Here is a 13,270-nt window from a genome sequence, read left to right as displayed (position 1 = left end):
TTTAAGCAGGGTTGAGTGAGAATACAGGATTCATGTAGCCAACCCTGTTTAGTTGAGAAAAGGCTAAGTTGAGTTGCTGCAATTGAAGTTTGTGCCGCATTGTCCTTTGGTCGACATGCCTGGATCTATCTATGAGTAATGTAGCGGGAAAAGGAAGGTCTTCTGTCGATTTGATTGTAAAAAATTTTTATAATATTGATGTGTCGGACCTCGACCTCTCAACTACATGATTTCATCATTGCTTAAATTTGATGAGAAAGTTACCCCCTCTCTGTCCCTCTTTTTTTTTTTGTCTTTCTTTTTAAAACCCTAATGCTGATGATTGTTGCCTGTGCTGTATCTTGTGCATTTCTCCTTTGTGATAAAGATGTTATTTACCAGATAAATATGTTAACCTGGTCCACATCAAGGCAGTCCATTCATCTTATAGGACAGCCTATACTATCTGTCTTGGACCGCAAATGGATTTCTAGGGTCTTTCAAGCCTTAAAGAATTTATTTCTCCAGTTAGCTTGAGATTCCTTTTCTAATAGGGGATTTGGTTGTCATTGGTTTCTCTTCTCACTAGGGGCTTAATAAGGAAGATTCAAGGGGGTTTTGATTGTAATTTGGAACTAAATATTAGCTGCATTTAGTTGCAGAGATTCTAGACATATTAGGATTTATAGAAAGTCTTATAAAGGGTAATAGGTGTATCTGATGGAGGTTGGGATGGTTTTGCTTTGTTAAGTAGTGGTTGAGAAGTTTGTGCCTTTTGTAACTTACCTGCTGATTAAATGTCCAGGTTAGCTTTCCAGCTCTTTTATTTGATCACCAATGACTATCACCTTCGTTCATCACTGCCAGCAACTTCAGCTGTCATTCCATCGTCCTGCTGGCTATTTAGTTTTCTTCTATCATATGAACCTTCATCACTTTTCCGATCCACTTCTGTAATTCAACTGTAATGCTCAAGGACCCTGTGACCTTTACTACAGAAATGCCCTTCTATCCCAAAATAAGAGAAATTAAATACAAACAAAAAACCAGAAATATAAGCACCTGTAATATAAACACTGCTGGATATAATGGTTGTTGTATGTGGGCATTGGGCGAGCCTTGGCGCAACGGTGAAGTTGTGCTATTGCAACCATCAAGTTGTGGGTTCAAAACTTGGAAACGGCCTCTCCGTGAAGCAGGGATAAGGCTTCAAACTTTTGCCCCTCCCAGACCCCTGCAGTAGCAGGAGCCTCGTGCATTGGGACACTATTTTTTTTTACATGTGGGCATTGGGCCTGATTTAAGGACTGGCTGCTATAGAATAAATCCATATGGCCAATTGGTCATGCTTTACAGCCACAGATGCGGAAGGAAACTGCAATGGTATGATGTGGATAAGTTATTTGATTGGAATTTAAATTATGCAACCTAATTATAGTAGTTATTTGTGGGAAATGTCATTATTGGATTAGTTCATGATTTTTATCTAAAATGGGGTGCTCTATTTTTCCGGCTAGGGTAAGTGACAGCTAGGTCTTTTTCTTTTTCAGCAGATACACGTCCTTTACTACTATTTAGTGGAAAAAATATGCAAGTGATGGATTGGACTCCTGCTATTGTTGACATTAAATTAAAATTTCTGACATATGGACTTATTTTTTCTTCTTTTTGACAACAAACTAGGCGAAGCAAACTTTCTGGGAGGTGTTGCTTCTGTGACGGGAGTTAAGGGATTCATTCCTGAAGCAGCAAAGAAAAGGTTTTTTGAAATTTATCTTGAAAAGGTGAGTAAATTACTATGTTGGACTTCTTTTTTTACATTTTAAAAAATGAAAATGTTGAACATTGTGCTACATCTCAGATCTCAAAATTTCCTTGATCCCAAAATTTCTTCTGCAGTACGCAAAACCAAATTCTGGAATTGGATTTCCAGGCGCTTTTGAACTCATTTTGCAGGTAAAACAGGATGATGGCCCTAAATATCAGAACCTATTTATCCACTACTGCAATTAGTGATTTTATATTTTTATTTTTCCTTTTTTGCTGCAACGCACCAGTGCAAAAGTAATGGCCTTAAAGTTGCTGTTGCATCTAGTGCTGATCGAATCAAGGTTGATGCAAATTTGGCTGCTGCTGGTTTACCCTTGTCAATGTATGCCAAAGGACTTTTTTCTGTTATGGATCTCAATTTGTGTAATATGATTTGGAATACTATGCAGTATCAAGGTTGATCCTGTTGATTTTTCACATGTTTCTTCAGCAGTCTTACTGTCCGCAGGATCTTCAATTCTGTGCTCATCATGATTGAGATTTTTTTGTACTTTGAGAGCATTAGCTGCAATTATAATGCAGAAATCGAAAACATTTCCCTCATTTGAATTATGGGACTTAATGTGTACTATGTTTAGGACAGAATTTGGACTTGATATAAGTAAACTGACATAATCAGATTAAGAGTTGATAAAGGGATTAACAAAACAAAAAAGTTATTTATCAGAAAACCTTGGAGTCTTCAGATCAGCAACTTAGGGGTTAGGGAGAGTTTGGGTATTTTTCAAATTAGAAATCCAATAGGGTTGATACTCTAGCCAACTGGTATTTGGGTACCACTTGATCAAACAAAATGAGAAAGACTGATTTCTCAGTCTCCTAGAGTGGTGCGATTAGACCAGGTTGAAATTGAGGTAAGGCTTTTGATTTTGGGAATAGGGGAAGTAACATAACTACTGAAAAGGAAATTAAATCTGGAAGAAGGAACTCAGAACTAATAAGAAATGCTAATATAAATTCCCAGAACTGATTATAGATCAGAACTTGAGGAAGAAACAGTAGAACAGATTTTTGAAAGCAAGGGAATTGCAGAGAACTTGTATAAAGACAACCAGAATCGAGAGGAAAAGAACTGAGGTTTTCTGACCTGTTAAATAGCTGCTGTAACTCCAAGTTGATAAATGATAACAGAAAGCAAAGAGAATAAGTTGAAGAAGAAGATGGAGAGTCCTAGGGAATCCACTCAGAGAAAATGATGTAGTGGATCTAGCCGAATAATATGCAGACCCGCAATAGCAGATCTGCATCCTCTGTTTTAGGCTCCCTCTCTCCCCCCCATCCGTTTTGAGTTAGGAAGCCAGAACATACTCAAATCGATGGGTAAAATTATGGCGAGTTAGACATTTAAAGTTCCCAACACTAGCTATTGTTTTGGGTCTATCATTTTCAGCTTTAGTTCTTTTAAATTTTGTTTTTTCTGTTGGACAGTTTGGCCCCTCTTTTGTAATGTCTTCATGAGTTGTTTAGTGCTTTCAGATCAGATTAGGGATTAACTATTAAACAATGTAACAGTCTACGATTTGGGCATCTCTCTTTCTATTGTTTTATTCAAAGAAAACAGAGCACTGCTCTTCTTTTCAATATTTGTTTTCAGATCTGAAATTGATTTCTTGTTTCTACGTAGTTCGAGTCCATTAATCTTTCTCTTCTTCACCTCAGAATACCATAGGGAATCCGCCTTGTTTACTAAGAAATCTACCTTAGCATGTAGAGAAATCCATCTCTCACCGTGAAGTCACACTGGATAAATAAAAGGGAAATTTTATTGCTTCACTACTAAACTCGTGTTCGCTAAAGGCTGAGTGTGCAAGCCTATTTATTGTGTATCAATGCCACTGTAAAATAGAAACTTAAAACCCCAAACTCAACTCCAAAGTAATATAGGACTCCAAAATGGAAAATAGAAACTCAAATTGACCTAGACTTTCCTAATTCGGTAAAGAAACATAACTAGAAACTAAAGAAAAGTTAAGATATCCTACTCCCAATAGAAAATGTAAAATAGAAGCTAAAAAAAGGGAACTAGAATCCAGAACACCTAAAATAAAACAAAACTTGTATTCCTATATTCCTACCCAAAATATAGGGACATTAAAGGAGCCGATTACAATGAAAACCTATTGGACCATAAGCCCAATATAGGTATATATAACACATCCCAGTACTCATTTGACTGAAATGAGCCCTGAAACATAACTGAAGTTAAAAATAATCTGCAGCCAGAGAACTAGAAGAAGAAAGCAAAGAAGAAGAACTGAGAGAAAGAGAAGAAGGAAAAACCGAGAGAAAAGAAGACTTCTCATGATTTAGTTAATTCACTAAACCGTGAGAGACAGATTTATTTATAATAAAACTTAAGTGAATTACAATATGAAGTACCCAAAATACCCTTAAGACATAAACTAATTAGAACTAATTAGAAAACACAATAAAAGACATAAACAACCCCAAACACCTAAACACGATAATAACCCTAAACGCGATAATCTTAACACTCCCCCTCAAGCTGGAGCATAGACATCACCAAGATCCAGGTTGGAACAGCCATTTGCAAACTGTGGTCGAAACTAAGGTTTGGTAAACATATCGCTGAGCTGAAACTGGGATCGAACAAAAGGGGTAGTAATCAACTTCTTCAGAATAGCATCACGAACAAAATGACAGTCAACTTCAATGTGCTTGGTTCGTTCATGAAACACAGGGTTGTTGGCAATATAGATAGCAGCCTGGTTATCACAGTACATCTCCATGGGTTGATTACTGGAATAACCAAGCTCATGAGCAAAGGAACGAACCCACATCAATTTAGCAGCTGTGTGAGCCATAGCTCTGTACTCAGCCTCTGTACTGGAACGAGCAACAGTAGTTTGTTTCTTGCTCTTCCAAGTAACCAAGTTACCATCAAAGAAAGTACAATAACCTGTAGTAGATCTATGATCACCATCAGAACCAGCCCAATCGGCATCAGAAAATCCAACAATGCTAGTGTGTCCATGACGGCGATAGATAAGCCCCTTGCCAGGAGCACCCTTAAGGTAACGTAAAATACGACAAGCAGCCTCCCAATGAACTTGCTTAGGCGTCTGCATGAACTGACGGATAACACCCACAGCAAAGGAAATATTAGGACGAGTAACTATAAGATAGATAAGTCTACCGACCAGGCGTCGATACTGGTGTGGATCACCAAAGTCTGTGTCATCAGAAGCACCAAACTTGACATGAGGATCCATAGGAATATCAATAGGTTTACAACCCATCATACCTGTCTCATCAAGTAAATCAAGAACATACTTCCGTTGGGACAAGCTTAGACCACTAGAACTGCGAACAACCTCGATGCCAAGAAAATACCTGAGGTTACCCAAATCCTTAATCTGAAAATTGTCAAGAAGATATGTCTTCACCTGTGCAATCTCAGAAGCATCATTACCAGTAATAATAATATCATCCACATATACAGCTAAGATAACCACATTAGACCCCTGTCGAGTGATCAAAGTAGCACTGAGAAAATCCACAACCAGCAACAACACTGCTAAATTTATCAAACCAGGCACGGGGGAACTGTTTCAGTCCATAAATTGCCTTGTGAAGGCGACAAACTCGGACACTATCCTCCTCCTGAGCAACATAACCAGGAGGTTGCTCCATATACACCTCCTCCTGCAGGTCACCATATAAGAAAGCATTTTTCACATCCATCTGGAAAAGAGGCCAGTCAAGGTTAACGGCCAAAGAAAGCAAGATACGAATGGAATTCAGCCTCGCAACAGGGGAGAAGGTTTCAAAATAATTGACCCCATAGGTCTGGGTAAACCCCTTGGAAACCAAACGGGCCTTGTGCCGCTCCACAGTACCATCGGGATTGTACTTCACCGTGTACACCCAACAACACTTAACAAAATCCTTACTAGGTGGGAGATCAACTAAAGACCAAGTCTTACGAGAGATGAGAGCCTCCATCTCCACATCCATAGCATTTTTCCACTCAGGGTGAGACATAGCAAGGGTAGAAGAAGTGGGAATAAAAGTAGAATGTAATGCAGTAGCAAAAGCACGATAATGAAGAGGAAGATGAGAAACAGATACATAATTGGCCAGAGGATAAAGAGGACGGTTAGTGCAAGCACGAGTACCTTTTCTCTGAGCAATAGGGAGATCATCAACATTAACAGTGGGATCTGCAGGCAAAGAATCAGCTGGTGGCGGCAGAGGTGTGGCCGTAATAGGGTGAACTGGGGGCAGCGGTTGGTGACGACGCACAAACCTGTACAGGCGGGGCAGCTATCGGCAAGGGAAGAGGGGCAGCCTGTACATTTAGTTCTTCCCACATCCCCTTCAATGAACTGTAATACTCACCAATGGATTTCCATCTTGTTTAAAAGAGAAGAATTTCTCATAGACATCATAAATTCGGGACAGATTTGTATCTTGAGAGTAGCTCTCTTTGAGTTCAGTCCGAACACCCTTGGCAGTTTTATGAAACATAACATTAGAAGCAATGGAGGGTTCCATGCTATTCCAAAACCAGCAAAGAAGGGTTGCATTCTCAGCCTTCCAATCATCATATTTGTCAGCAGTGGAATCCAGTGGTTCCATCGTAAGATATTTCATCTTCCGACGAGCAGTGACATAGACCTCAAAGGCTTGAGACCAAAGTAGATAATTAGAAGCACCATTCAGCTTCACACTGGTCATCTGAATATTAAAGTTGTCGGTAGAAGACTTAGCATCAGCCATTAGGGAAATAAAAAGATGCAAACTCCAATGTCGATAACAGCCCAAAAGAAGGACACCTCTGATCAGGGTAAAACCGATAGCCTTGAAGAATAGGGCAGAACAGCCCAATACAGAAGTACAGTCTTTGATAAATATAACCAGCAAAAATGATGTATAATCACTAGAAGTCCAACCACAAGAATGAAGAACAATCCCCAGAAGAAAAACAAATCGATTTCCACAGGGTTTTGGGAATATCGATTGTCAGGGTTTTAGGGGCAAGCAAATAACCAATCTTCAAGGACTTCGAACAGCAGCAGGAACATACAAAATCAGTTGCAGCATAGCAGGGGACTCTAGTCTTTCATGAATATATGACTAGAGTTCAGATCAATATAGGCAGCATAGGTTGCTGTAAACCACGATAAACAAAGGGGTGAAAAAAAAACTTCAAAACAGCAGCAGCAAGATGAATCTCGTGGATCAGAATTCAATGCTCTGATACCATGAAACAAAACTGAAGTAAAAAATAATCTGCAGCCAGAGATCTAGAAGAAGAAAGCAAAGAAGAAAGAAGAAGAACCGAGAGAAAGAGAAGAAGGAAAAACCGAGAGAAAAGAAGACTTCTCACGATTTAGTTAATTCACTAAACCGTGAGAGACAGATTTATTTATAATAAAACTTAAGTGAATTACAATATGAAGTACCCAAAATACCCTTAAGACATAAAACTAATTAGAAAACACAATAAAAGACATAAACAACCCCAAACACCTAAACACGATAATAACCCTAAACACGATAATCTTAACAAGCCCTTTTCTGCACTTTGCCTACATCAAATTAATTGCAATTATTGTTTATTCTACACAATTTGATGATGCTAGCTTGCTTATCTGGGCAATGAGCACCAATAAAATGCATATGGGTTCAAAACCATTGTTCACTGGCTGAACTGATTGCCATTTGCACGTGTGTGCAGGATTGGGGAGGGGGCGATTAAGAAAATAGTCACCTAATGTCCCAAGAGCATCTAAAGTTAAGATTACATTTTAATGAACAACCTCCCACATATTATGAATGATGGGACTGAATTGTTTCTCCACTGGTTGGTTACAACTTACAAAATGGATAGTTGGAAAAAGTTTCTAAAATGGGATATTTCCCTCCTAATATTTCCAAAGATTTGGGCTTTGACTTCTATACTGTTACAACCATTATAGATCTGACATGCTGTTGACCCTTTTTTTTTTTTTTTTGGAATCAGTTTCGATGCTATTGTATCAGCAGATGCATTTGAGAATTTGAAACCTGCTCCTGATATTTTCTTAGCTGCATCGAAAAGCCTGAGTGTACCCCCTAGTGAGGTATGCTGACATATAGATTATGCATGGAAAGCATTATAAATTGTAACTGGTTATGGATTATTTTTTATTTTTAATAATTTGGTTGGAAGAGGCACTTGTATGCAAGTGAAATTTTGTTAAGCTTGTGATTCTATTATCAAAATTTTCCTACAATGGCAGATGCTCCCTAGTATTTCTTCTTCTTTGACTGTTCTTTTGATGACTCTTAGGAATCAGAGATACTGCTAGTCGGGACTCTTAGGTTGTGTTTGATTTCTTTCCCAAGCAAGTGAAAGGAGAACTGAAGGAAAATCCCTAGCGTGGATCACTTGGTTGCATTTTCCTGGGATGTGAGTGAGGGGAACAATGTTACTTTTGGAAACAAAATTGTGTGCTAAATTGGGAATGAAAATGGAGCTGTCATGTTTGAGATATGCTTCAACTGTTATCCATTTACCTTGGCTTTGGTCTTAGAATTATATCCTATTCATAGAGAATTTTTATTTAAAATTTCATGAGGAATAAGCTTCAAAACATGAACTTATTTATTTCTGGGTGCCCTTCCTTGGGGTAGTATAGCTGATTTGCTAAATTCATTTTGCACTATCATGCCACAGAAAAAGTATCTTGGATTCTCCCTATAGGTTTGTTCAGTGATGGAACTTTACTGTGACCATGGAAATTGCTATTTAAATAAATAATTACACGTCTATTTTTTTCCTTCAGTGTATTGTAATTGAAGATGCACTAGCAGGAGTTCAAGCTGCCAAAGCTGCACAAATGAGGTCAGAATCAGCTGCTGCACTTTTTTTTATTCCATGCATTGTAATCATGGAACTAAATGTCAGTCGAAACTGCAGGTTTCAACCGAGACAACTTGGTTTCGCAGCTAACCGTGACGAAACCATAGGGGAGTTTAAAAATACCAAGTTTCGACTGGTTTCGACCAGTTTTGACAATATTTCAGAAATTTCGATAGTTTCCACCAAAAAATACCAAGTTTCGGCCAATTTTAACCAATTTCAACCAACCCAGTTTCGGTAGTTTTGACCAGTTTTGATAGTTTCGACCAGTTTTGACCAGTCCATCACATGTCGAGTTTTACCCAAAAAAAAACCAGGTTTCGACCAAATTTTGGTTTCTGGCTGGTCAAAACGTAGGTCGGCACCAAAATCTTTATCCTTGATTGTAATTGAAGGTGCACTTTTTCTGTGTTGTTTTCTTTGTGGAATTCCTTTTCAAGCTTCTATGTTAAAAATCAAGTGGGTGGTGAGTTGCATTAATCTCTGATCCATTTCTGGGTTTGTTCTCTTCTTTTTCCTATAATGGGTTGGATGAACGCCTTGATCCTTGAGTCTTGAGTTTATTTCTTTCTTTTCCCTGATACTTTTATCATCCAAAACAATTGGTATGAACTCTACAGTTCTTTCATTTGCCTTTGACTTCAGACTTAAGGATTATGTTTCTCTTATTATATTTTCTCCATTTTATGCTGATTGCAGATGTATTGCTGTGACAACTACATTAGCAGAAGAAACTCTAACACAAGCTGGTCCATCACTTATCAGAAAGGACATAGGAAATATCTCAATTTATGACATTCTCAATGGTGGTGTTGGTGGTTCTGGTTGTCATAGTATGTAGTTCTCAAGACAAAATATGAAGTCCTTTGCATCCATGAAGAATGTGGCATGTTGTTATACTCAACACAAATTGTTAAAGAACTCTTCATAGGAATTTAGCATTAGTTTGTAAAGTGGTTCAATATAGTGAAGTATCCCCTCCTTACAGTTGCGGCATACCATTCTGCACCATTGACTGTGGATGATTATATGGATCCTAGATTATTTAGACGTTTGCAGACTCTTGAAGTCATTTTTTGTTCATCTGTATCCTGCTATTGTTGGGTAGTGGTTGAGATTTTCCTATATTCTGGTGCAATGCTGTCTAATGAAGAAAAACCACTGCAGATGAGAAGATACATGGATCTGACAGTATTGATTCTTTGCTACAAACTTCTCCAGCTATGGTAAAAGAGAAAACAGATAGTGGGTTAGCTGAGGACTCACATTCTACTAATGAAAGAAATGAGATGGTTCTTTCATTTGGAGGGTAAGATGTGTACTTCTAGAAATACTTCTTTCAATTTAATGTGCTTTGTGAGTTGTGTAATAAATGTGGCATCCTGTTTTTCCTCTTGTAATTTTTCTTGTCCTTTCTTTGGTCCTTTTAAATAAGTTTCCATTCTTGATCAAACATCTCATAGTTAGATAGTGCCATAATAGGTAGTTGCTGCCTGATATTACAATTTCTGATCCAGGAAGGTTTGAGCTACATGTTGAGGGAATTTTTTCACTTAGCCACAACCCATATACTTCCATTGTTGTTCAAAAACTGTATAAAATTGATGAGGATACTTGTTGATTCAATGTTAAGTTGTGTATCACAATTTCATACACTCAAATACATGTGATGATATAAAAGATTGAAAACAGGCTGCTTTTTAAACTCCTTGTCCTCGGTTGGCCTGTCATGACCTGTTGGTTGCCTGTGCCTTGTGTTTTGAAAAATTCTATTAATCTTTGTCATCAAGTTCTTGATACATGGTTGCTGACACTGCAAATTCGGAATAACTGAAATTTAGTAATCGGATGGTATTATTATTATTACTGTTATCATCATCATCATCAATATTATGATTGCTAATAAAATGAGATGCAGAAGATGACCTTTTTTTTCGTCTTTTCTTTTGATGAATAGTAATTTTATTGAAAAAGAGAAACTACAGAGTTTTGGTTCACAACAACAACAAGGTCCTGTGAACCAGGCCGTATAACAATCAACAACAAGCTACATGGTGAAGATTCGAAGTACAAAGACTTCCTAAGCACCCCTGCTTTAGCTAGCTCACCTACCAAAGTGTTACTGATCCCAACTTCCATCAAACATGTAATTTCTGCTCTTTATAAGCTGCATTTACCACCAAGGTCCATCTTTTCTAGAGCTTAACATGTGATGATCAAAGCAGCATTACCTTCAACTATCATATCTCCCTTCGTAGTTGGTAAATATGCATACCATACTGAATAATCCAAAAAGATGTTTTTTTGTGTATCTTTCCAAAGATATGAAAAAAGAAACAGCCTCTCTGCGAAAGCAGGGGTAAGGCTGCGTACATTATGACCCTCCCCAGACCCCGCAGTGGCGGGAGCCTTGTGCACTGGGTACGCTCTTTTTTTCCAAAGATATGAAAAAATGTGTGTTTTTATAACACTCTATTAAATGTGTATAATATGTGCAGTATTTATAGAATGGTAAAAAAAACACCCTCTGTCTGTCGCTTGCTTTGGTTAGGGTGGGACTCTGACTTCATAATGCAGTTGCTCTAGCCTGGCTAGACAAATATGACCCGCTTTCGGGCTGGTGATTTCTGAAGGCCCCTGCTATCCTTGCAGGACCTAGGTTTTCAATGGAACTGCCATCAAAGTAACTTTACGACATTACAGGGAGAATGTAGTGCCTTGGTGGCAGAACTTGTAATTTGGTCCAACTCTGAAGTTCCAGTCTTATTAGCATATTTCAATACATTTTTAAGTTTGTAGGAATTCATGCATAATAAGCATGTGCTGAATCCTTGGTTGGCAGATGGTCCAATTTTAAAGTAATGGTTCAGCTGTCTGGGTCTGCAGCATGTGGACTAAGTTGATGGGTTTGTGTGAAAAGCGGTTTATAAGGTTGATCCACCCCTTTGGAGACTGGGTGTCAGGTCAGCATGTTTCACTAGCTGGACTGGGCCTGGTCTCAGAACATTTGTAACAAAAATAATAAAAATTGGGTTGAATATGGGCAATCCAAATTAAACTTTGTCTCAAAGAAAGACACAATTCACTGATTTAAATCCACGTCCAATTCAAGTTGAGGTTTAGGAGTTAGTCATGGACACCAGTTACATTGTCTGACCATAGACCTGACCCATCTGGTTTTTTGCCATAACCATTGCAGAATAGGTCCAGCTCCCTTTGGCAGGGTGGCCTCAAAAGGAAATTTTCAAATTTTTGCTCCACTTCATGTGGGGTCTGATGCTCATAATCGAAATCACCTCAATCAACTTTCCTCGTTTTGTAATGCTGTAATTGAAGCTCCGACACTAATTATTATGTGGGAGTGGATCTCTGCTAAGGATCTGAACATAATAATTGGTGGACCAGATATGCAAAAATAGGAATAAACAGAAACTGATTTGATATACAGTGTAGACTGAAAATAGTCGCAAACATCTCAGGAAAACTGAGAACAAAACTTAGGGAATTTAGTAGAAATTTTGGAACTTTTAAATCCTAACTCTGTGGGATCAGAAAATCTGATCAGGTGGTCCTGTTCGACCCCTCTACCTTGTGGTTTAACAGGAACTGAAACTGGAAAAAGAAGTAAGAAAAAACAGTAGAACAGAGTAGTAGTAAAACAGAGCAACAGATTGGAGTAACACAGAGAAAACTACTGGTCTGAAACAGATTAGAATTGAGCAGAACTGAATGAAAGGAGAAAGTAAAACTGGAAGTCCACCCACAGAAAACCTTAGGTTTCCACCTTAGGGTTTAGTAGTCCACCTCTAAGTAATAAGTACCACCAATCTTCTTACATCTACTGGTGCGACATCTTTGCCATTCCTAAAGCTACCACCAAAGCTATGGAAAACCTCTTCTGCACGTTCCTCTGGAAAGGAAAGGAAACCCCCAAATTCCTCCATCCTATCAGTTGGAAAGCTATCTGTCTTCCCAAAGCTGAAGGAGGCCTGGGCATTCGCCGCATTCAGGACTCCAATACTGCAGGAATTCTTCAGCTAATCTGGAAAATCTCCTCCAAGCATGATTCTATTTGGGTTCAATGGGTGTACTCCCACCTCCTCAAAAATGACTCCATTTGGACCGTCCCCATTCACCGGGATTCCTCCTACATCTGGCGCAAGATTCTCCTCCTGCGCCGCATTGCTCTCAGAGCCATCTCCTCTTCTATTGTTGATGCTTCCTCCACCTCCCTTTGGCTTGACCCTTGGCACCCTTTAGGAGTTCTCTATAATCACCTTGGGGTCAAGGCAATCTACTCCTCCGGCATTCCCAAGTCCGCCCCTCTCTCCTCCATTATCTCCCATGGCTCTTGGTCCCCCCTCCCCCCCTATCCCCATCCTCTCCCAGATCTGGCCTTCCCTTCCCCCCCCCTCCCCTTCCCCTGCAGATAAGGTTATTTGGCTCCCCTCATCTACTGGCCTCTTTAGCTTCAGTTCTGCCTGGAATTTTGTTAGACCCCAAGCTCCCACTGTCCTCTGGCACAATCTGGTCTGGTTTAAAGGCCACTTCCCTCGCCATAGCTTCCTTGTTTGGATAATCCTCAACCAC

The 13,270-nt window shown here is 39.0% G+C and overlaps 1 protein-coding gene across 2 annotated transcripts in view; it reads left to right on the top strand.

The window, feature by feature from the left end:
- LOC122638323 (protein SUPPRESSOR OF QUENCHING 1, chloroplastic) overlaps positions 1 to 13,270 on the top strand; it is a 63,737-nt gene that overhangs the window by 1,035 nt on the left and 49,432 nt on the right. For both annotated transcript variants that reach the window (XM_043831230.1, XM_043831229.1), the window contains exons 2-8: positions 1,663 to 1,763; positions 1,879 to 1,935; positions 2,037 to 2,131; positions 7,799 to 7,898; positions 8,604 to 8,662; positions 9,380 to 9,513; positions 9,848 to 9,989. In XM_043831230.1, the coding sequence (XP_043687165.1) occupies positions 1,663 to 1,763; positions 1,879 to 1,935; positions 2,037 to 2,131; positions 7,799 to 7,898; positions 8,604 to 8,662; positions 9,380 to 9,513; positions 9,848 to 9,989 (688 nt within the window). The remainder of the gene's footprint in view (positions 1 to 1,662; positions 1,764 to 1,878; positions 1,936 to 2,036; positions 2,132 to 7,798; positions 7,899 to 8,603; positions 8,663 to 9,379; positions 9,514 to 9,847; positions 9,990 to 13,270) is intronic.

Source organism: Telopea speciosissima, chromosome 8 (genome assembly GCF_018873765.1).
Source record: "Telopea speciosissima isolate NSW1024214 ecotype Mountain lineage chromosome 8, Tspe_v1, whole genome shotgun sequence".
Classification (NCBI taxonomy): Eukaryota; Viridiplantae; Streptophyta; class Magnoliopsida; order Proteales; family Proteaceae; genus Telopea; species Telopea speciosissima.
Note: the sequence above shows the minus strand (reverse complement) of the source record. Positions and strands in the feature narration are given on the sequence as shown.